The 22,100-nt window shown below is 58.6% G+C and overlaps 3 protein-coding genes across 3 annotated transcripts; 2 read left to right on the plus strand and 1 right to left on the minus strand.

Moving 5' to 3' along the window:
• Window positions 1-1,357: 1,357 nt before the first annotated feature.
• BESB_076600 (pyridine nucleotide-disulfide oxidoreductase domain-containing protein) lies at window positions 1,358-7,189 on the minus strand (the record flags this gene model as incomplete). The annotated part of the gene is made up of 9 exons (XM_029366021.1): window positions 1,358-1,444; window positions 2,047-2,180; window positions 2,575-2,665; window positions 2,992-3,446; window positions 3,679-3,785; window positions 4,347-4,510; window positions 4,891-5,132; window positions 5,645-5,876; window positions 6,428-7,189. 9 exons carry the CDS (start codon window positions 7,187-7,189, stop codon window positions 1,358-1,360), a joined length of 2,274 nt encoding a protein of 757 aa, XP_029217452.1.
• A 2,240-nt stretch (window positions 7,190-9,429) lies between these two features.
• On the plus strand, window positions 9,430-17,203 carry BESB_076610 (uncharacterized protein; the record flags this gene model as incomplete). The annotated part of the gene is made up of 15 exons (XM_029366022.1): window positions 9,430-9,482; window positions 9,847-9,917; window positions 10,263-10,327; window positions 10,777-10,856; window positions 11,302-11,410; window positions 12,051-12,099; window positions 12,424-12,680; window positions 13,043-13,155; window positions 13,496-13,655; window positions 13,841-14,363; window positions 14,852-15,072; window positions 15,612-15,926; window positions 16,151-16,216; window positions 16,401-16,493; window positions 16,988-17,203. The coding sequence occupies 15 exons, from the start codon at window positions 9,430-9,432 to the stop codon at window positions 17,201-17,203; spliced, it is 2,391 nt and encodes a 796-aa protein (XP_029217453.1).
• A 2,314-nt stretch (window positions 17,204-19,517) lies between these two features.
• BESB_076620 (WD domain, G-beta repeat-containing protein) lies at window positions 19,518-22,100 on the plus strand (the record flags this gene model as incomplete). The annotated part of the gene is made up of 1 exon (XM_029366023.1): window positions 19,518-22,100. The coding sequence occupies one exon, from the start codon at window positions 19,518-19,520 to the stop codon at window positions 22,098-22,100; it is 2,583 nt and encodes an 860-aa protein (XP_029217454.1).

Here is a 22,100-nt window from a genome sequence, read left to right on the forward strand (position 1 = left end):
ATAGAAAACGTCTTCACTATAAAAGAGGAGCAATTTTTGACGGGGGAATGGCCTACGTAGACTGTAGGAAAAGAGAGGGCTGGGGTGACTTGCGTCCTTTGGTCCTTTCGAGCAGGCAAAAGGCTCCCCGTATCGAGGCGCCGGAGGGACCTGTGCACGTTGTTGTCCTCGTGGTGGGATCGAGTTTCGGAAGGTGCAAATGTAACCACACGATGTAAGTCTCTATCCAATTTATGATAGAGCAGAGCGGAATTGTGGCCTGGATAGAGGCTGTCGTAGGTGATTTACCACCGAACTGCGCACCTGCTCGTCCCCGGCCTCTTGGCAGAGACGCCCGCTACGCGGCTGACTGCATTGCCACCTCTCACGCTCCATGAGGCCCGACAGGTATGTTTGGTGCAACAGGCTTCCTCTGATGACAGCTCAGTATGAACTGACAGCTTCCGAGAGCTCCAGTAGCCACCGGGCACAGTGACGCTTTCCAGCGCGTACAATATGGAGACCTGTGCAGATGCCGATCTCTGCGTGCTGCAGTTGTCGCGCAAGTGGAAGCATTGCATTGGCGTACCAACTTCTCTGATGTGTACTGAAGAAACCTGCACGGTCCTTCTATCCCCCACACGCATTCGCAGGCCATCTATTGACCTTATTTGCAGTAAGACGTCTGCGGCGTCAATCCACGGCTCAGAGAGAAAGCAGCGATTCGTGTGAGTCAGTGGGTCGGAGCCACGCTTTACACGGTATTCTTCGAGAGCCACATGGGAGCAACGACCTCGCTGACACCTTCAGAGACGCTTTAGAGGATTGTTTGGCATATTTCAGTCAGGTTGCCGCCTTGGGCGACACCGGACTTGCAGTTGGCACCCAACACTCGCAGACAGCAGGTGCGATTGCCCGTTGCCTGGACCAGCACGAGCCGAGTATGGAATGTACCACGTCGTGCGGGAATCCCGACAAAAATTCGCCTTCCTGATCAACGAACACGTCCCCAGGGCTACGATGGCTCCCTGCCGTGCAGATCATCAAGCCCCTGCTGTTGGGCCGCTTCCCAGTTTTTCGACGTGAACCCTGCAAAGGAGAGAACACCACAACTGAGGATACTACCATACACTTCTTGAAGGACTCCTAAGCGCTCCCGCCTCAAGATTCTACTTTTAACTCCTTACACGGGCCAGCGGGTGTTTCGTGTGTTTCGCGCAGCTTCGCGGCTGATGTTTCTGGACCGTCAAATGACGGCGAACACGGAACGAGTTGTCAGAACACATCTTGAGACGACAGCAGCAAGGGCACATCTTAAGACGACAGCAGCAAGGGCAGCGCTCGGCGGCTTGAGGGCCGTGGCGCGCCTACGCCGTCCTTACCGAATGATATCCAAAACTCCAGCAACGTCTTTCGCTCGCTGGATGGCCTCTACTGGAACGCGAACAGTGGCGTCCGCGGCTCGCTGCGATCGTGCACAAGACCCATGCCAGCCCGCATCCACGCACAGAAATCCCTGATGAAGTTCTGTATAGATACCGCCTGCTCAGCACATGGCGATATACGCCGCGCCTCACCCAGCCGTACGCCACAACACATTCTGCCGCACACTACGACATCCAGCCAGCGATTCCGCTAAAAGCCCCCCTCGCACCAACGCTAAAGACTGCTTGTATACAGTCAAGCGCTTCTTCACAGCACGCTCCACGACATGCCAGCTGGACAAACAACTGGTCTACTGGTCTGCTTGCAACTGCAAGCGACTCTGCGCACACACCCTCAGGATGATGCGTGCCTTCGATAGTCCCCCGAGAGTCGAGGCAATATGCTAGGGGGGCGAGCTAGCTACTCCTACACTGTACAGGCGCGCATGCAAAAGCATCCGCACGGCCGATGTAGGACGTCGTTCAGCCCTCCTGGACCGGCGCTCTCCTGACGCACCGGTAGCGAATAACGCACTAACACAGTGACTGTCCTGTGCTACGCGCGGTCTTGGTGCCGTGCGCTGTGCAACTAACTAGCCTAAAGATGGAGGGTATGACAGCGTTAGGACATATCGATGCATACTCGGATCAGCTGTTCTTCATCGGGCGCTCCCCCTTCAAGAAATACTCCTTGGACCCTCTTGTCGTCATCGATCCAGACCACAATGATTTTCCGGGAGATCTGCCTGTCGACGTCGTTCACGTGCACGGGGGTGCCTGACACGCACAGTCACGAAACACACCGGATTGTGCATCGAAGAGAGCTTTTTCGAAACGGTCATTCCTGCTCGGCTGACACTCAGGTTCAAAGGGGACACAAAGAGCTCTCAAGCGGAGGAAGGGCTGAGTCACACGGCCAAAGAAATGAAATCCAGAGAGAAACGCGGGCGGCATCGAGCCGGGGGTACGACCTTTCTGCAGAATGGGACACTGTCATGAGGGGAGCCCTTCCAGCAGTCACTACCTGCGGAGATCTCTTGGTCCCTTCTAGACCTTCACTCTCTCTCTAGTAGGGAAACTTGAGAAGAGCAAAGAACACAACTCTAACGTCACACCCTCCTCACCCTTCCAGTCGTGCAAAAGACACTCGCAGTGGGGTTGTCTTGCATACCTTTGCGGAAACCGTAGAGCTTCCAGGAAAAATCGAAGAAACGCGAGTAGTAGCTGGGCAAGAACTCATAGCCGTGGCCACTGTCGCATGCCTAAAAACGAAGGCACACAAGAGCGAACCACAACCCTGGGACGGACGTGTACATCAAGGTGACTAAGATCTCCACAGCAACCGGTTCCTCGTCGTCGCGGTTGGACCTCACTAGCCCGTGAAACTAAATGGAGACGCTGAAGGCTGGTCGCTGCGCGCCTTCGCTTGTAGGCGATTCAGGTGCGCAGAATACGCCCCCAGACAGGCGAGCACAGACTGTATGGCTGACGCACGTATCGGCACGCCTCGCCAGCGCGGCGGCGGCGAAGAAAAACAGATCTGTCACTTGCTACAGAGACGCTGATTCCCTGAAGGCCGCCGCCTCACCTTGGATGGCTTCCGACGGCCCGTCGCGCCGTCAGAGTCCGAGTCCGAGTCTTCGTCCCTCTGTGACGTGTCCGCGCGCTGCGGGGGTCCAGCCTCGGCTTCCTCTAGAGCACGATCATTCACAGTTTCCTCTTCCTCCGCTTCTTCGGCGACGTTCAAGCCGCCCGCTCCCGTCAGCATCGCCTCTTTCTTTTTCTCCTCCTTCTCGACACAGCGCAAGTGCTTCGCCAAGTAGGCCGCCATAGAGCGCGCGTTCCAAATGTACTCGTACCTCACGGGTCGGGCGCCCGCGCGGCGCTGCGGAAACGCCGCGACGTCGCCGAGGGCGTAGACCTCTGGATGTGGCTTTTGGGCAGCAGCTGCAGCGATCTGGACTTCGCGAGAAGGGAATGCCTGAAGGTGCTTGTCGACCAGAATGCCGCCTCCTACGCACTCGTCTGCCAGCTGCAGCTGAGCTGCCAGACGACAGACAACGAGTCGAAAACGGCATCCCTCAGCGCCGCCACCGCTGCGGACGATTCGGCAATCTCCGCCTCTGCTTGGCCAGGCCGCTCATGCGTCAAGCAGCGCACTCGCCCCACTCCCCCTCGCAGCAGCACCAACGAACACACGCAAACCAAACACAAACCTCCTGCCGCCCACGCCGTCAATCCAGGTGAGTAGGCCTGGCTGCTGAGCAGTCCTTACAGTTGAGGAATTCGACGACAGGCCGATTGCCGATGGCCGCCACGACGAAGTCGGCGGGGAGAACGTGGCTGCTGCCGTCGCTGAGAATCACGTGCACGGCTGTGACTCTTCGAAGACAACGCACAAAACAGGAAGGCAGATGAACAGGCGAAGAAACGGTGCTCTACGCGGGAGACACGGGCTCTCTCTCTACACCGCGCACCCCTCTTCACTCTGTCTTGCGCGAGTAAGCACCCTAAAAGCCGCAGCAGACCCGCCAAGTCGGCTTGGGTTGCTGACGCATGCTGCACACACGCATGCTTCTGTCGGGAAGACTGGAGAATCAGCCCAAAGCTATGGCGCGCCGCCCACGGACGTCGCGGCAGCGGAGCCAGATATATTGGAAGTACCCACGAATGCGTCGCCAGATGCAACCGATCATGAAGATTCTCCCTCCACGAGCCGGGCATCGCGGGCAAACAGTGCCGCCCACTTCCGCTTTCGCCCGCGCGGCATCACACAGGCGCCGCCTGACCAGCTGGCGCGCGCCCCACTAAATCCTAAACGGAGAAGACGCGAACGCGGAACATGCGCTCGAACACCGCTTGGCAGTAGGCCGCGCGTGGAGCTCTCCGCATCCTTCTCCAGCACGCTGGTAACGAACGCCAAACCCTACACGAGCTCCTCACCTCTCGTCACTGTCGACTGCGCGAACCAGATTGTGCACCGACGCGTTTTTGATAATTGTGACGCCGTGCTGTTCGAACTGCTGCTCGTAGAAGTCGGACAGTTCCGGTGTGTAGATCTTGGAGAGAAGGCGCGCACTTCGCGTCACCACAAACACCTTCAGGCCCTGCGTTCAACACCGCATCGCGCGAAAAAGTGAGCGCCTTAGTTGACGATGACGATGAGCCTCGAGGCCGAGCCCATGAACCTCCACCTCTTGAGAGAGGGCTGGGAGTTCTCACAGAGGCCCGCATCACAGAGCGCGTCAACGTGAAGACAGCGTCCTTCAAGCACGTTGCCACGAAGCGCGAGAGGCGCTCGTACTCTGTCGTCGTAGAGGTAGCCCGCACTCCGGTCTAGTGCATCTTCTGCCCAAGCAGGCGACGCCGGACCAGCTGCGCCTCCGACCGCTCTCTCTGCACCCAATGTCCCGACTCACACAAGTGTATCTGACGGCAATACCGAAAAGTTTTGTTTCCCGAGAGACAGAGCACGCGCGTTTTTTACCTGTTGGCTCAGAGCCGCGGCGACTTCCGTGCCGGTAAATCCTGTGCCGATGACCACGACTGAGCCCTTGGATGCATCAGCGGTGCCAAGGTCGCCCTCCGAAGACGGAAGCATTTGCGAGAGCGTCGCGCCAGTTCGCTCCTTGACTTCCTTGACTAGCTCAACGACTTCCGCGGCCTCAGTGGCGAATCGAAACGTGAGCACGTTTGTGGGTATGCCTCGAAGATTCCACAGGCCGAAACCTGAGCAACGAGACCCACCGCGAGCGAAGGCATCGGTTCACTTGATTAATCATCGCCACAAAGGGCATCCGCTGGCACATTACCGGTCAACACATTGGAGACGAGCCTCGCGCCCCGCCACACTATATCGGGTGACGAAACACCAGCCGCACGGTGTCTCCAGAGGTCCGCCTTCAGCGCCAGGCAGGCATGAACCCTCTGTGGTGACGGCCATCTCCGGCAACATCTATGCACCAGAGTTCTCATCTTTCTCGTTCCTCACACCGTCGGAGAGCCAGCATCGGCCTGTCTGTATGCCCACCAGCTTTTACGTTCACAGAGCGATCTGCACTACCTCGAGGCACACGACTCAAAATCCCGAGGCGCAGGCCTCGTGCGGCAAACTCCAGCCGCTACAGGTGCCAGGGACTCGAGCGCAGCGCGACGACGTGCCTCCCCTCCCTGTCACAGGGGCCGCCCATCGGGCTCCAGTTCGCCCGCAGCGCGGGGTACGCCACGTGGCTAATACGCACCTGCAAAGTCCACACACCTCAGACCCGTCGCGACGATCAGCTTCTCGAACGAGACAGTCCTCTGCGAGTGCTGCAGGGACGCGCGGCGGTTCGCTAAGTCCACCGAAGCGACGGCCTCGTTAAGGAGCACGTGGACGCCGTGGTCGACATACCACTGTGCGTCTTGGAGCTCTCCCCCAATGCCCGCCGCGACGTTGAACTTGGGAAACTGCGCCTTGCCGAGAAGATATCCCTGCGGGGACAGGGCGCCCGACACACGTACACCACGCATATGCACGCATGGATGAGCACGTGTGTGTGTGTATCTACCTAGGCATAACATACATGAGAGACTAGAGAGGAAGCACCGACGTCTGTATACAGCGAACAGATGGATGCAGGGCATGCATAGACGGGCAGCAGGAGCCACGCTATCTTGGGGTCGTGGTTGCGCGCTGCGACTCCGCGGAAAGCCTCAAGGTTCGCGAGAGACGACGCCCTCCTGCAGCCGATAACGCAGCTCGTCACAATAGATTTGCAGCGCGACACAGCGCGCGAAAAGGCAGGCGCAGCTGCTTTAGCTCGCGTGTCACCAGAGCGAGCGAGAAGGGAACCGAACCCTGGGACGGAGATAAATATGAGGGAAAATATCGACGGAGCAGCACTAGCCGGAATGCGACTGGAAAACGATACAGGGAGGCGGATGTAACCCTCTACCTCGAAGTTTTCAAACGTACGACAGAACCAGAGGCCGCTGGCGAGATCTGGGAGGGAGAAGTGGAGGGAGAGTCGAACCCTACATACCTTGGAGAGAGCCGGGCGTTCATATGGCAACACGCACTCAGAGGACACCATGAGAAATCGCAGCGTGCGATCTTTGTTCTGCATGGAGAGCCTGGCTAGAGAGTGGACGCGGCTGGAGAGCGACGTCTTCGAAGGAACGGTGTGGAGGGTCGCGGAGGGCGACGCCAGTTCGCCTTTCGGTAAATCGTCGGCGTTCGTTGCGTCTCTGCTCAGGTTCACACCCGTATCTTCCTTTTCGACCCAGCGCAGCAAGGCCAGCGAATCGGGTTGTAAGGCCTCATCCGTGTCTTGGCGCGCGGCTGCTCCTCCCGATGCCTCTTGTTTCGCCGCAGAGGCTGCAGATGTGGACGGGACTGTCAGGCCTTCGCCCGCCACGGGGGCAGTTGCGCTGCACTGCTGCAGGTCATTTTTTGTCTCCAGAGCGTCGCCGGGGGCAGACGACGACGCAGACGGCAGCAGCCCGGCGGGCTTTGCATCTGCCTGGCTGGTCGCCTCCGCTCTCCCTTCCGACTGTTTGGCGTCGGCAGGCCGCGCCACAGGGTCGGCGAAGTAGTGGAGAAAATACCCCGCCGCGGGCCCTCCGCCCACTACCAAGTACTTGACGTGGAGCGGATCATCCTCGGGGGGTGGCAGCCGCTGCCGCAGGAGCAACTCCTTCTCGGAGAGGTGGCAGACAGACGGACGCATGCTACCAGAGGCTGCTGTGACCGCTGAGCAGCAGAGGAGGAAGGCGAACGGGGGAAAGACGCCGGCGAACGGCATGAAGCGGCGGCAGACCAGCGACTCAGCCGGTGAATACGGGAAAACGCCCGACGACAGCGTCAGCGGACGCCGCAGACACTCCAAGAAGAAAAGATGCTTGGAAGGGATTCGAACGGCGAAGCTCACGGCGGGACGGAAGGACAGAGCCGCGGAAGAAAAGGAAACGGGAGGGCTGCTCCCCCTTGTAAGCGAACCTCGAGCGCGCCGCACACAGCTCGCTGGACGCAGCTAGTCTCGAACCGCAGAATCGACGGAAAAATGCCGGTGCGGAACTGTATAGAGAAAAGAACCAGAACCCACGCAGATCAATTCTCACTAGCGTGCTCTCCCCTCCCTCATGCCGGTCAAACTTCACAAACCGGCAGTGTGCAGACGTAAGCTTGCGGCCGCGGCGGCTGCAGCGGGTGAGCTGGAACTGATAGGCAAGGCTGAAGCGCTACAGTTTGGCGGGTAAATCCGGCTTCTCAGCCAAGGCTGCGAACTGGCTACACAGCACGAGTGATTCTACCAGGCAGTTCGACTCATCAACCTTCTTAAAGCTCGCCAACGTCAATTACCCGAATGGCTCTGCTCCGCGTCACTGTGCGAATTCAACAGTCCGGTCAAAGGGTATGCCTCGAGCCGCCGCGTAGGCGCCTTCATCGCCTCGCCGGCTGTACTTTGAAAACCGCAACTTCAGCAGAAAAGCAGGTGAAAATTACAACTGTTGCAGGCGTCAATTGTGCGTTGGGGCTACTGACTGCAGGCAAAAGTCCTCCGCAGCTCTCCGTGTGTGTCTCATGTGGGACGGTGTGTAGACTGAGTTTGAAGACGTATGCCCCGTATATACGGCGAAGAAACCAGACAACAAGCTGAAGCGAAAGGGAGCTCCTTCTCCCTCTGAGAGCCAGACGGACCGACACTCGCCCGAGAAAGCTACAAGACAACCGCAAAACAGCGTCTTCAGGGTCTTTTGTGCGTACCTCTGTTTGCGCCTGTCCTATGTTTTCTCGCAAGGCAGACAAGTCGAGAGCTCGGTGCGGATGCGCCGAGCCGGTGCCGTATCTCCGTTTTGGCTAGAGAAAGGACTCAGCTAACTTTCTTTTTCTGATGCTGGCGCTCTATTCGACGCTGTCGCAGTAGTGAGGGAGAGATGCAAATAGAGATTTCCTCATGAATGTATTTTGAGAAAGTCCCTGGCGTTGAACCAGCTGCCGACAACTCTCGATCTGATCCCCCGGCGCAAATGCCTAGCAGAAAGGCACCGTCACAAGGGACTTTCTTCGTCTTCAGCTCGGTACTGAAAACACCTGGAACGCCTCATCAGCGGACGACACGTCTCCTCCCGTTCTACGTGCACTGGCGTTCCTTCTGGAGTGTTTCCGTGTTGTGTACGGCGCTTCAGAGGGCTGCCTTCTCTTTTCTGCCTTTGGCGCGCCTCCGTCCGACCTCCTTTGGCGCGCCTCCTTCCGACCGCCTGCGAGTCCGCTCCTCTTCTTTCCGTCGGCTCCGTAGATTTTCGTCTCTTGATTCTCTTGCATGCAACGGTTTTTCTCGTCTCTTAAATCCGGACTTCGCCATAGAAGCGAAGACGGCATACCATATTGCGCACATGCAAGTGACCCTGTGCTGGCTTCGCCGTTTTCCTCCACGAGTTCTGTCGCCTCATCCTCGCCCTGTCGAGTTCACTTTCAGGTCTTTTTGTGTCTCTTTACTTTCGTACTCCGTCTGTGAGACAACGACAACGGACTGCCCAGTCGACGCGCGTTTCTCTTCCGCATCAACCCCTCCTGCCTAGCCGCAGAGCGGGCTCTTGCGCGGTTGTCTGGTTCGCCCTCTCTGCGCCTCAGATTCCGCCTCCCTCTTGCCAGAAGTCTTTCTCTGCTGCACGCCCTGCCGTGTTCGGGCTCCGCAACGCGGCTCTAAACTGTCTTTTCTTTCAGCCATGCACTCGGCGCGATAGCGGGCGGGAATACGGGCACTCAGGGCGCAGAGGGCCTCCAGCCGATACGGAAGGCGCGCTGCGAGGCGGAAAGGCCGCGCCGCGCCTTGGCGCCGGCTAGAGTAGCGGTCTCTTTTCCCGTTCTCTATCAGCACAAGACGCCAAGAAGGGGACCGGAGGAACCTATTTTTCGCGCCTGCTGGCGAGCTGGAGGAGGCGCATGCAAGGCTCGGCGCACAGCAAGGGGATGAAACGGCGAAGGCGGCGAGAGGGGCACACACTGCGAGGCTAATCTCCCCCTCCTTCAGAGCAAACCAAAATGATGATCACAACGAATCGGTCGTGCGAAATTCACTTCATCAACAACACCTCGTAAGCTAGCCTTCCGCGCCGCGATCCGGCGCTGCGTCCTCTGCGTTCCCTCCCTCTCTGAAGCAGTCTCTTCTGATTCGAGCTCGAACATGCTTTCATGAAGCTAGCGATGCCTTTTCAGCGGTGCCCTGCGGCAGCGAGGTCTCTTGGCGCTTGTAGGACGGTCATCCTCGGCGGCTGCTGGAAAGGCGCGGGACCGGCAAGGCGTGGCTGTGAGACGGCCGCCGGGTGGGATGCGTATCCGCCAAATGCGGAGTGCCCTCCTTTCCTTCAAGCGGCCGGGGGCGCCCCGCGAGGAGGCGCTCCGGTGCTCCCGATCACTCAGCCAGCGCGCTCGGTTCGCTGCTTTCTGGTTTCTCTGCAGCGTTGTTTGGTACCGTCACCTCCACTCCTCCTACCATGGAACGTGGTTACAGCCTCCGCGGGAAAGCATTTGTAAGTCTGGAATTCGCCGAGATTCCTTCTCCGCTGCGCGGTGTGGGGAGGGAGTGCCTTATGTTCTCTGTCACGAGTGCCCACTCGCTCCAACAGCTGTCGCCTTCAGCGGGCTTGTCTCCCTTTGCCGGCTGAGCATCGCGATCTTCTTGGTGTATCGGGGCTTAAGCGAAATGCTCCTCGGCCTCAGACGTCCAGCGTGTCGCAGGACCCGTGTGCAGTCTTGCGTGGAGATGTGACGCCAGCCGGCGATGCCCTTTTCTGGACGGTCGTGTACGTTGTGGGCGAGCGGCGAGTCTTCTTCGCTGACCAAAAAAAAAGTGTGTTTCTCTCTCCTGTCTGCAGTCCCGAACCAGACGATGGTCTGCCTGGCTGAGTGCACGCGCTCCTTCGGCACCTTCTCGGGCAAGGTGAGACTCCCACGTTTTGCGTAGAGGGAGGAAGCCTCCCCTCTTCGTCGCACAATCCCTGCAGAGCCGCTGCGGACGGCGAAAAATTGAACCCAGAAAGGGGGCGGGACGCGGCGCCGACCGGCGCGGCTCGTGGGAGGTCGAGGTGCTTGGCAATTTTTTCAAATTCAGGCGAAAAAAACGGGGAGAGAAGAAATTCTGCGTTCAGGGAGGGTGCGAGGGAGGCGGGAGTGTCTGACCTTCTAAAGGACCTTTGGAGGTTCCCGCGTGCTTCTTCCGCGCGGTTCAAGGCGAGTGCATAGTAGTTAACCGGCTTCTCTCATTTGGTGGAGGGGGTTGAGTGAGACTCTTAGAAGATTAGAGGTGTGTGTGCATCTCCTGGGCTCTGTGAGAAGACAATGAAGCCTTCGTTTTGCCTCATGGGACTTCTCTGTTTTGGTTTCCTTCAGATTCAGTACGCCGTCGTGCTGAATGACATCGAGTACATTGTCAGCTCTGAGTATGAAATTCCGATCCTCGGTGACAACAAGTACGTGCGACGACTTACTTTCGCTGAGAAACGAAAAAAAACACAGTAAACAAAAGGAGAGGAACGCATGTTCGCGGTGGAGTTCAGCGTCGGGGGGGGGGGGGGGTTCGAATGGTCCAAGAGGACAAGGCGGGCGCGTCAGAACGCCTCATTTCTTCCCGCATCTTTCAGAGAGACTGAGAGGGAGGAGACGCGACCTAACGGCCCCACCAGCAGCACCGTCTGCGCTGGGCCTGGAGTCTTTGCTCGCGAGAGAAGAGACAGAGTGTATTCCGCGGCGAGCGGCCTAGTGCTCGGACTCCATGAATCTCTGAACTGCTTCCTTGGACTTTCACAGCGCCGGCAGGCGAGTTGCCGCTGGACAAGGGTGCGCAGACTCGTGTTTTCTGGTTGCTTCGTGAATATAAGAGAATCCGCCTGTGGAGGCCCTCCGGTGTACGCGCAGACACGTGAGCGTCATGGGCTGCAGCGCGGATCCGCGGAAGAAGAAAATGCCCGACCCGCAGAAGATTTTCGAGCTCTCGTACACTGCAGACACCTTCGTCTACAGCAAGGTGAGGCTCACCAAAAGGACGTGGGCAGACTCAGGGGCAGTGCTTGAGTGTCCCTTCGGTTCGTTTCTCGCTATCCGCCCGCGCGTGTGTAGCTGCCGATCTGTCGAGTATCTCTCGTTTCTCTGCCTGTGCTCGTGAGCCGTGCTCTACACGCCCTTTTACGCTCGCTCGCATGATTATATGTATATGTATGTGTCTGTGTGTAAATTAGCCATTGCGCACACACTGAAATAGAACCCTGTACGCAGGCGCGGAGGAGGTCAGCCTCTACTCGTGCGAGCCCCGGTCTCTCGACTCTCTCTTTGTGTGTCTTTTTTTCGAGTCTTCTTCATTCTCTCGCGAGGGGGCGGACAGAAGGACTTCTTGTTTGCATGCCGGGGGGTAGCATGCGGGAGATTCTCCGCTGTTCCGCCTGCAAATTTCTTTTTTCGCCATTGCACGCGGAAGGGCGCCGTATGAGTTGCGCCGACCCGCGGAGAGAGCGTGCGACTGGCGTGGTTTTTCTGGATTTTTGGTCATGCATTCTTCACACGGAACAGTGATGGGCGCTGAAGTGTCTGGGAGATTAGGATTAATTAGGAGTAGGGTGAACTGCCAGGGACTGTCAGGCTGCTTTGCGGTTGTGCGCTCGTACCTGCAGTTTCTGATCACCGTCAGAGAGACGGCCGAAGGCGCGGTCTTCCTGCAGAGTAAGTCTTGCCTACGTCTGCGAGAGAACAAAGGCTCTATTCAGTCGATGGCGTGTGTCTTGCGAGGCTGTGAAGCGCGCGTTGTCTCCCTTGTCGGGGTTTCATGTCGCGCCGCACAGGCCATCAGCCTGTTGAAACTGGATTGAGTGAAGCGCCGCGTGTGCCGCCGCAGCTCTTTGTCTGGGCGCAGGTGAATTGCCTCCTTCCTTCGGGGTGAGCGGATCTCGCGACTTCCTGCAGAAAGACTGGGCGCTTTTCTTCCGCGGGATGAAGGCGAGAGTCTGTGCTGCGTGAGGGTGCGTTGACTCCATGCGTGTCGTGCAGAGTGTCGCGAGGATCTCGAGCGGGCGCTCACGGACTTCTACGCAGTCTTTCCTCAGGGCATCGCCGACCCTCTCGACGTGCCGCGGCGCATTCCGATGCACTTTGTCTGGAATGTGAAAAATATCGACTGGAAGAAGCGCCTTCGAAAGTCGCATCGCTCCATGCTGATTCGCATCGTGAACCTGACGACGCACCTACTCGTCCTCGATCCCCGCCGCGAAGAAAAGGAACGCCTCGAAGAGGGCTTGTGGCTCGAGGTAGGCCAGAAGCGCGAAGGAGATGTGACCTGAGGAACTCTTGCGATTTCCAATTCTCCGTTTTAAGAAGACTCGCCGCGCTGTCGAGCGACACACACGCGGATGACCGGCTACTATCCTGTCGCACGTAGTCAAGTGGATGTGAAGGCATTTGTGTAATATGCAGCTCATACAGCTTACTTTAGTGTATGTTTTGTGGGATGATTCACTCCCTCTTCGGTTGCTGTTGCGGCACTGCGTACGTGCGCAGGCGTCAGCTGGCGACCTCACCCAGCCTCTCCAGTGCGTCCTTAATCCCTCCCGAGACTCATCGGCAGGCGCCTCTTGGATTTTTTTTCTGCGTCTGGCGTGTGGCGCTGCAGTTCCCCAGCGATCAGATCCCGCCGCTGTGCTTCACGGAGTTCGGGTGTCAGAGCGACGGGTTTCTTTTTGGCACGGGAGGCAGCTGCACTTATATCATCCCCGGGCGGCCAGGGTAGGAGCTTTAGCCCGCGTGAGAGGACTTTCTTGAGTCATTGCTCGCCCTCTCTGGCGGTGTGTGTAGCCATGTGCAGACTCTCCATGCGGGACTTGATGTATATGCACATATACATTTTTTTGCATATATTTTTATCTATGTATATATATATACATACATATATGAACATGTATGTGTATGCATACGTACGGGAAAATACACAGACATGGCGGAGGCATCACGTGCGGACCTAAGCATCCATGAACGTGTGTGTCTCTATCTATGCATATGCAGGTATTGCGTACCTTACTCCACGGATCGTACATCCTATCGTGTGTGTGTGTGATGCATCCTGCAGGCAGTTTGTCTTCTTCTGGGATCAGCCGGGCATGGGCGGCTGCCGCAGTTTAGGTGTCCATACCGGCTCGGCATTTCGCGTCTTCAAGCACAGCGAAAACCTCAACGAAGGCACGATTGTTTTCCACATCATCGACCCCAGTCGCCCGCCCTGGGTCCAGGTGAGCACGCTTCTTCGACGCGCAGGGACGTCAGCGAAAGGAGGGTCCCTGCCTGCGACGCCGTCCGCTCCGCAGCGCACGTATATTCGTGCGCGTTGCGCATTGGGGAACACACCTCTATGCGGGCCGCTTCTTCTCCGCCCAGGCTCTGCTTCTGCGTTCCTTTGCCTTTTGTGTCGCTGCAGATCGTTCAAGCGCGCGCGTTGCATCCGCAGCGCCTGGCGGCGCTCCAGGCCTCGTCGTCTTCGCGTTCGTCGGAGGCGCGGGGGGGGTCGGCCGCACTGCAGCTCGCTTCCGCGTCGTCCGCTGCGCACCGCGAGTTCCTTCGAGACAGCTCGGACTTAACGGCTTCGCTGATCGCCTACTTGCGTCGCGTGTCGCTGGAGCCGGGCGGCGCCCTCGGGGCAGACAGCTTCTCACCCGGCATCGCTCCACACTTTGTGCGGTCCGGAGACGTCGCCGCGAGTTCCGTCTCTAGCGGGTCGACAGCCCCGCCGGGCGGTGCGTCTGCTGAAGAGCCGCTGGGAACTGCGCGCTCAGGCATCGGAGGCAGTCCCTCCGGAGGCGCCTCGGGGCTCCTCGCGGCCTCCGCGCCCGCTGGGAGCCGCACAGTGCGCGGTTCCAGCGCGCCCTCCGCCGACGGCGAGGACGGCTCGAGGTGGACAGGAAGCGTGGAAATCAGCCTCGTCAGCCCGCGAGCGTTTTTCTGTAAGTGATCGAGCCGACGCGAATGCAGCTTTGCGCTCAGCGTCTAGCTGGAGAGGGTCGTCACATCGGGTGCGTTCCGTTTGGTCTGTTTAGAGACACCAGGCCTATCTGCCTCTGCAGAGGACTGTATCGGTCTTTGCCGCCGCCGAAGTGCATTGGCGCCCTCCGTCGCGGTGCTGCAGAAGCTCTGTCCTCGTCGCAAGGCTTTTGAAAGATCGGGAACTCATGGGCTCGGGGGGGTGGGGGGGAGAAAGGGTTGCTGCCACTCGCAGAAATAAGGCTGCCCGTCGGATCGATTGACTGCATCGAAACATGCAGAATCCACGCGTGTCTATCTACAGGTCGTTTTGCTTAGTTTTAGGGTCACCTCGCCAAGAGTGGCTTTCCCTATGTTATTTTTCTGCGCGAACTTGGTGAGCACGCCTGCGACGGTCACAGCAGTCGCGACAAACGTGTCGTTTAGTTGCATGCGCGCGAGTGTGATGCAGGCGCACTGCAAAGCACCAAGACGCTGCGAGGCACCCTCCAGCCGAATTCGCTGCTGTATATCCAGTGGCGCATCGGCAGCGAGCTCTTTGAGCGCGTGTTCGGTCCCGACGAGCGCGTCTACCTCCACGGCGGACTCGTTGGCGGACTCGAGAAGAACCCGACCGAGCTGATTCTGCGCGCGGAGCCAGTCAGTCTGAGGAGATTGCCGCCGGGCCTGAAGGTAAGATCTGGCGGAGTTCTTGAGCCCGTGAGCCCAGACACGGGAGATTAACACGCAGGCGCACTCGGAGCTCGCTTCCTGTGCTGGCGAGCCAGAGGGGCTGGGAGTTTCGCGCCCGCGGTCCGTCGCCTTCAGTGGAAACTGTGGGCGTTTGCCTGCTTCCCGTCCAGGAGTGCCTCGCCCGCCGTGTTCGCGTGCCGACGCGGCAAGGCGTTTTGGGTGTCTCGACTGCCGAAAATCGGCACTGGGGTCCGTACAGCCTCTCCGAGGGTCTTTTGTAGAGGAGGCGCAGGCCGGCTGAGTACTCCTGCGCAGCTGCTGCGGTCCCTTGCAGAGCTTTGCAGCGCGCGAGAGCCATACCCTCTAGGTCTGAAAAGATATTCGAGTCGTAGACCGCAGAAAGCGGGCACATGGGCGGTCTCTGCACCGATAGACAGGCAAGTCGGCGCCCGCGGCCGTGTGTCCTGCACCTGTTGGCGCTATATCGGGCGCTGCTGCGCATTTTGCTGCCTTTTGCGCGCCTCATCCGCTCTCCGCAGGTCGCTGAAGTGTATCCGTCGGACAGCTCGGGGGGTATTTCGGTTTTCCCGCTGTCCGCGGGCGCCGCGGCGGGCGCGGGCGCTTCTGCAGGCATCAGGCCGGTCACGAGCGAAGGCGAATTACTGGAAGTCCTCGTTCGGGGCTTCCGGATTTGCGCAAGCGGCCTCTTGCGCGAAGTGTCTGAGCGCATGGAGGCCGCGTTCGGTGTCGACTGGCTCGTCAAGTGCGACCTGCCTAGACATCACATCTGGAAAGACCTCCTGGGCAACGGAGAAGGCGAGCAAATCGATTTGGAAGGGCTTCTCCACATCATGGTGAGCGAGAGAGGCGTAAAGATCTCTTCAACGGACCAAGACGGGAAACGCGCGATCCACGGGTCCTGGTGCTCGGTGAATGCCCTGTTTCTGACGACAGCCTGCATGCTCATACCTGTGTGCGTTGTGTACTTGCGCTGTCGCTCTCGTCATGTGTGGCTCTGCTGCTATCGTCGCGAAGCTGCCGCGGACAAGTTTTCGCGTCGAGAGTCCCTTCTTTTCAGACGGCCTTTTGGGATGAAGTTTTTGAAGAGCGTCTCGAAGACCCGCAACCTCTCCACGCGATGCAGGTGAGAATCCAGTCGCGAGCGGCCCTTTCTGTGAACTGATTCGCGTTTGGAAGGCAAGCCTTCTAAGAATGTCCCCTGTGAAACGTTGCTTGCAAAAGCAGTGTTCCCTGGGCGAACGGTTAGCGTAGTCGAAAGTTTCCCTTTGCACTCTTGCCGTTTGCGTTTCGTGTTTTCAAATGCGCAGGCTGTCGTCATCTACTGGGCTACACAAGAACTGGCAGTCCTGGACGGTCCCTGCGTTTTTTCTTTCTTTGAAACCGCCACCGGCGTCCTGAGGGTGTGTGGCTGCACAACGGCTGCCCGTCCTTGCCGCTGACTGAAGGGCGATCTGTGGTCTTCTTGTGCATCTACAGCCGCCGCCAGTGCAATTTTGTGTGGATCTACACGCATGGGATGCTGTTTGTCGCGTAAAATGTTCCGCAGTAACGCGTTTCCACACTTCCATCGGCGTTTCATGAAAGGCTTCACAAACGAACAGGAAAGGGGTGGCATACATGTGTGGGATCTGCTTTCTCACTCTCACCTATTTCATGCATATGCTTCTGCTGTGCGTCACGGCCAGTGCACTCGTGGCAACGCGGGGCCTGGCTAGCGATTTTGTGTGCTTCATTTTCGGTGAAGGTGTAACGAAGACGTCAGGGCGCACGCGCTGAGAGGCCGTTTGCATACGCGCGTGGCTGAACGCGCGGAGTCGCGTCTTGGCGCGTCAGAGTTTGCTAACTTATCTTGCTGCCGTGTGTTGTGTGGCGTGTATGCACTGGCTCCTCACAGAAATTGGGACAGACGGCCTACGCGCAGAAATTGCAAGAGCTGGGCCGCGCACTAGACGGCACTGCGACCGGACTTTTCGCCGCTCCCGGCGGCCCGACTGCGGCAAGCTCCTCAGAAGGTGGTGTGGCGGCAGCGTCTGCGTCCGTTCCTGCATCGCTCAACGAAGGGACAAGCGGCAGCGCGGCCTGTGGGAAGGCTGCGAGTGCGCGAGCGTAAGTGTCAGTGCGGAGAGATGCGCAGCCGTTTCCGCAAGGAGCCCGCGAGATCAGCCGCCCTGCAAAGCACGCGTTTAACGCGAGGGGCCCTGCACGGCGAGCCGCACAGGAGGGCACCACCCTGCGGAGGGCGAGTACCTAGAACGCGCTGGAAAACGACACGGAGAGTTGTTCGTGGAGTCTGCAAACACGCAGCGACCGGTGTCACAACTAGAGTGAAGCGGCTGGAGGGGAGAGTGCGCGGCATCCCAGGAAGGGAGATCTTGCGCGGTGGCTCGATGTGTGTCTCCCTGTGGAGCTTCGGCTGAGAGGCAGGTGTTTCGCACGCACAGAAGTCGTATCTGCACGTCGCGGCTTCGGAGGGAAACAGAAATGCAGTGCCGTTCTACTTCGGTATAGGGGGCAGACAGAGCGGCGTGCAGCACCGCATCAATGGACCGGAAAGCGCCAAGCCATTCCGGTGTTGTCAGTGATTCCTCCCGACGGCGTCTTTTCCTCTGCGTGGGTTCGCGCGGACTCAGTCGCAGGTTTTTTCTGCCATAAAACACGAGTGATCTTGTAGGACACTTGCTTTTACTTTCTGGTTGGCAGTAATCCGAAGGTGCCAAAGATGCGGCTGTACGGACAGCAAGAGCTCCCGGGTTCCGCAGCCGTCATGGAATTCAACATCCTTCGTGCGTCTACTTTTTTCTTCCAGCAGATGTGCCGATTCACTTATTAGTTCCGTAGATTCTCTACTCCTCGAGCCACAAAAAATTAGAAACAAGCCAGATACTTGTGCCGTAGACAAACACCCGGTTTTTTCAGCCGCGTCGATACGCCTTGGAGAGGAACGCGGGGTGGGGTAGACCAAGCGGTTGGGAGAGGCGCAGGACGCCTCTTCTCAACTGGATTTCACTTGCTTTGAGAATTTGAAGACCCCCATGGCTACCTCGCAGGCTCACGTGCGTGGCGAGCACGATCGATCGCGCCGACCCTCGGTGCTCAAATGCAGGGCGCTATGTGTGTCAGGGAATCAGCTCGCCTGTATCACTGGCCCACGGCCAGGGCTATAGTCGTGACAGATATGAGGATCCGAAGCAGCGATCGTTGCTCTGGCAGACTTTGACTTTCGCGACTTGCACGGCCGGTGATGAGTGTCTGGGCCGTGTGCAGTCCGTTGTCAAGCGTCCACCGTCCGGGCACGCCACAGGCCTACGGCAGCGTGCACGTGGATACGCCGAACGAATTGAGAAAAGTGGCATGCTCAGCCAATGCGTAGTCGCTGCTCTCTGGGTCCTTTCTGGTTTCGATGCTGAAGTGCCGACAACACGCTGTTTCAGCTAGATTTAGAGACCCCCCGGACCTCGGGCAGCTGGGCCGCGCCAAAGACAAGTATGCCCCTGCGATACGGAAAGCCCGGAACGGGAACATGGCGGTTCGTGTTGGAGCGCGGAATCTCTATGGTTGTAGCCCTATTTGATACTTCGAGTCCGTGTCGCTGCTTTCGCTTTACGAGAGGTTCGAAAAGCTACTCCATGTAGTGTGGCATCATTTCCTTGGCTCTTGGGAACGCTGCCAATGAAGGCTGCTAGGCGATGAATGCATGCGCTAGCCCAACGAGAGCGTCTTCCGTTTTCGCATAGACTGGGTGTCTATTTACTCAGTCTTATGTAGCACTTTCATTTGTGGTTGCTTTCAGAAAACACACTGGACGTGATCAGCAGATCCTGTCCACGTCGCTGTGTGATTGGCCAGGGTTTCTCTGGCAACTGTACGGATGAAAACTGGAAAGCGCCGCCACCCTTACTGTTGAACCCCCCTGAAATGCATGCCACGGGACGGGTCTTCGCCAGCAGTCATGCAGTTCCGATGGCTTATAAGAGTTTGTGCTTTTGTGCTTGAATGTCCATCGTCCGCTCTTTGAGCTCCGTTACCAGCACTTGTGTACGCAGCCGATCGGACGTCATCGATGCTCTTGTCTCCGTCGTACGACCTGTTCTGCAACTCGAGCCAGTTTACCGGAATAAGTTTGGCGGGACTGCCCTCTAATTCCAGTTTATCCCGTCGTGTCCCGCAGCCCTTCCGATAGAGTCGGTGAATATCCCTAGTGCGTGGTCTTTCGCTGAGGTTTGGCTCCTCTGTGGATTCCCTCCCGCCTACTTCGTACTTTTCCGTAACGAACAGTGAGACTACACTGACCGGCCGAGGCCTTTCTCCCGGATGTGCACGAGATCGGATGACGGGACTCGGTGTCGACCGACCATCCACCGGCTTGCACGCGGCTCCGTCCGGGTGAGTTTGCGGTTAGATACGTCGTTTCCTCGCCGATCAACATGGCTTTTGCTCCGCCAGCAGGAGGGCGGCATTGCCCTCCAACAATCATCTACCCCTCACGGACGCCGCTTCGGCGCTCAGTTCCTTCTCCGCCCGTCTCTACTCCGCCGGCACCGCCGCCGGAATCTTCGCATGCTACCGTGGGAGGTTTCGGCGAAACACAAAGCTCGTCTTTTGTGGCTTTGTCACAATCGCAAGTGTCAATCACAGGGGCGCGTTCCTCGCTCTCATCTACGGAGGCTGTCAAGTGTGCGGTGAGTCAGCGGCCAGGCTCACCGCTCCATGATTTTCCAATCACGGTGACGCGCCCGTCAACTACCTCGAGCATGGCTGTTCGTTTTTCTTCAACATGCTCTGTAAACGGTATGACACCGAAATCTGCATCGTTCAAACATGCGGATGCGCGAGTGGATGGTATTCAGGAAGGCTTGACGGCCGCGCTAGCGACGGGCGTGGACGGTACTGCTGTAATTCCGAAAGAGCCTCCACAGCACGATGAACAGCGTCTCGAAGATTCCGAGCAAGAACAGGAAAGCGATGAATCCGCAATGCAAGACCATTTTCCGGAGCCAGAGCTGCTCCGCACATTCCGCGACAAGTGCAGTCCCATCAATGGGGTTGCGTTTTCTCCCGACATGCAGTGTATGTACACCTCGAGTGACGACTGCTCCTTGCATATTTACTCCCTTCAGAAGGGCGTGTGCACGCGCGTCTTGCACGCGAACAAGTACGGCGTTCACAACATCCGTATTTTGCCCCACTCTCTTGTCCACCATGTTTCTTCATCGTCTGCCTCTTCTCCGTCATCCTCAGCGGGCGGCGCGGGGCCACACGGGCTGCAGCAGCCTCACTTGCAGCCTCCCCCGGGAGGGGCCGCTGGGGTGACGTGCCTGTGTCTGTGCGGAACGCGCGCTTCATCGGCGCCGGCCGCCTCGAGCCCTCCGAATACGCACGCAGTTGGGGCAAACCGGACAGGCGCCCCTGCCGCGTCAGGAGTCAAGGCTCAGGCTGGAAAAGGGAAAGCCGCTGAGGGCGCGGCCGAACCGGGGCCTGGTCGGCCCCCAGCGACGTCCGGCTACACGGCGTTCGCGGTGCGCCTATGGGACCTTGCGGAAAATCGCTATGTCCGGACTTTCCCGTTGAACGGGAAGGTATGCCGCGGGAATGGCCTCTGTCTGCACCCGCAACGCAACACTTTCGCCTGTTGCAGCGAGGACGCAATGGTGCGCCTGTTCGCGTTGGACAAGGAGCAGCCCCTGTGGTCTCGGGCGGTTGCCACGTCCACCCCCCTCGCTGCATTCGACAGCGAAGGCCTTGTACTTGCCGTCTATGAAGGGCAAGGCGACGTGACGTTTTTCGACGGCAAGCACCCTCAGCACCCGTTCCTCCGATTCTCCATTGGGAAGCTGTTGCGCCGCCGCGCCGGCTGCGGGTCGTCTCCAGCGTCTGATATCTCCAAGACGGTTTGTCGGCGGTGTTCCTTGCCTCTGCGTGTCAAGGCCAGTGCGGAAGACGCTCCTGAAGGCAGCGCCGATTCCCATTCGATGGCGAAGTACTGCCACTGCGGCGAGCAAACGCCGCGAAGCGCGCCTGGCTCGCCAGAATGCGAGAGCGACTTCGAAGAATGGCCCACGAGTCTGTTGTTTTCTCCTGATGATTCAGAGCTAGTCGTGGGAACAAGCGACGAGAGGCTCTTGTTCTTCGATTCCACGACGGGAGAGGTGCTGCGGGTTCTGAAGACGCAGCGCCGGGATGTGCGCCGACATGCACCTCCAACCGCTAGTGCTGATTCACCAGCGGCGACGCGCGGACAGGGCGACCGCAAGCAGGGTGAACCGGGAGCGGCAGGCGCGTCTGAAGCGGGTCAAACAGCTGCGTCGGGGCGAAACAGTATGGAAGGGCGTGGATGCTGGGCTGTAGAGTCTGAGCAGATCAGAAAGGCTCTGCGAAGGGACGTTTGGGGGGAGCCGGCGCGACGCCCATGTTTCGACAAACGACGGCGTGGCTCGAATGACGACGGAGATGAGGGGAATACGCGAAGTGAAAGACGCAGAAGGTCACAGTCAGGAAGGGAGGAAGGGCTGGAGAGGACCTCTTGCACGGAACTGGGTACTGGATCTGCGGCTGCGGCGCGCTCCTCGGGGCGCGCTGCACGGTCTGCGAGGTCGGGATCGCTCTCACCGTCACGCGGCGACGAGCGCGTTGACGGTCCGTCTCTTTTTGCCATATCGCCTATGCCATTTGGATGTTCATCCTCGTGTCCGGATTGTTGTTCGACTCCGTCGTCCGTCTCCTCTGGCCCGAGGGGCCCTGCCTCGCTCCCAGTTTTTGTTCCCGCTTTCACGCCGTGTGGCCGGTTCCTGGCAGTAGGCGGAGCCGACCGGTACGTGCACATTTTTGACCTCCACGCGCGAGGAGGCAAGGGGAAAGAAATGTTTGCGTTAGGGCGGTGCGAGAGCGACCCCCAGTTTGTGGTGTTCAATTCAAAGTTCGATGTCTTGCTCACAGCAGGCTTGAATGCTTCCGTGTGGAGGCATTCCTTTAGCCGAAAGGTGCAGCCTCCTCTCACGTGTTGGACGTGA

This window comes from Besnoitia besnoiti, chromosome VII (assembly GCF_002563875.1).
Source record: "Besnoitia besnoiti strain Bb-Ger1 chromosome VII, whole genome shotgun sequence".
Taxonomy (NCBI): Eukaryota; Apicomplexa; class Conoidasida; order Eucoccidiorida; family Sarcocystidae; genus Besnoitia; species Besnoitia besnoiti.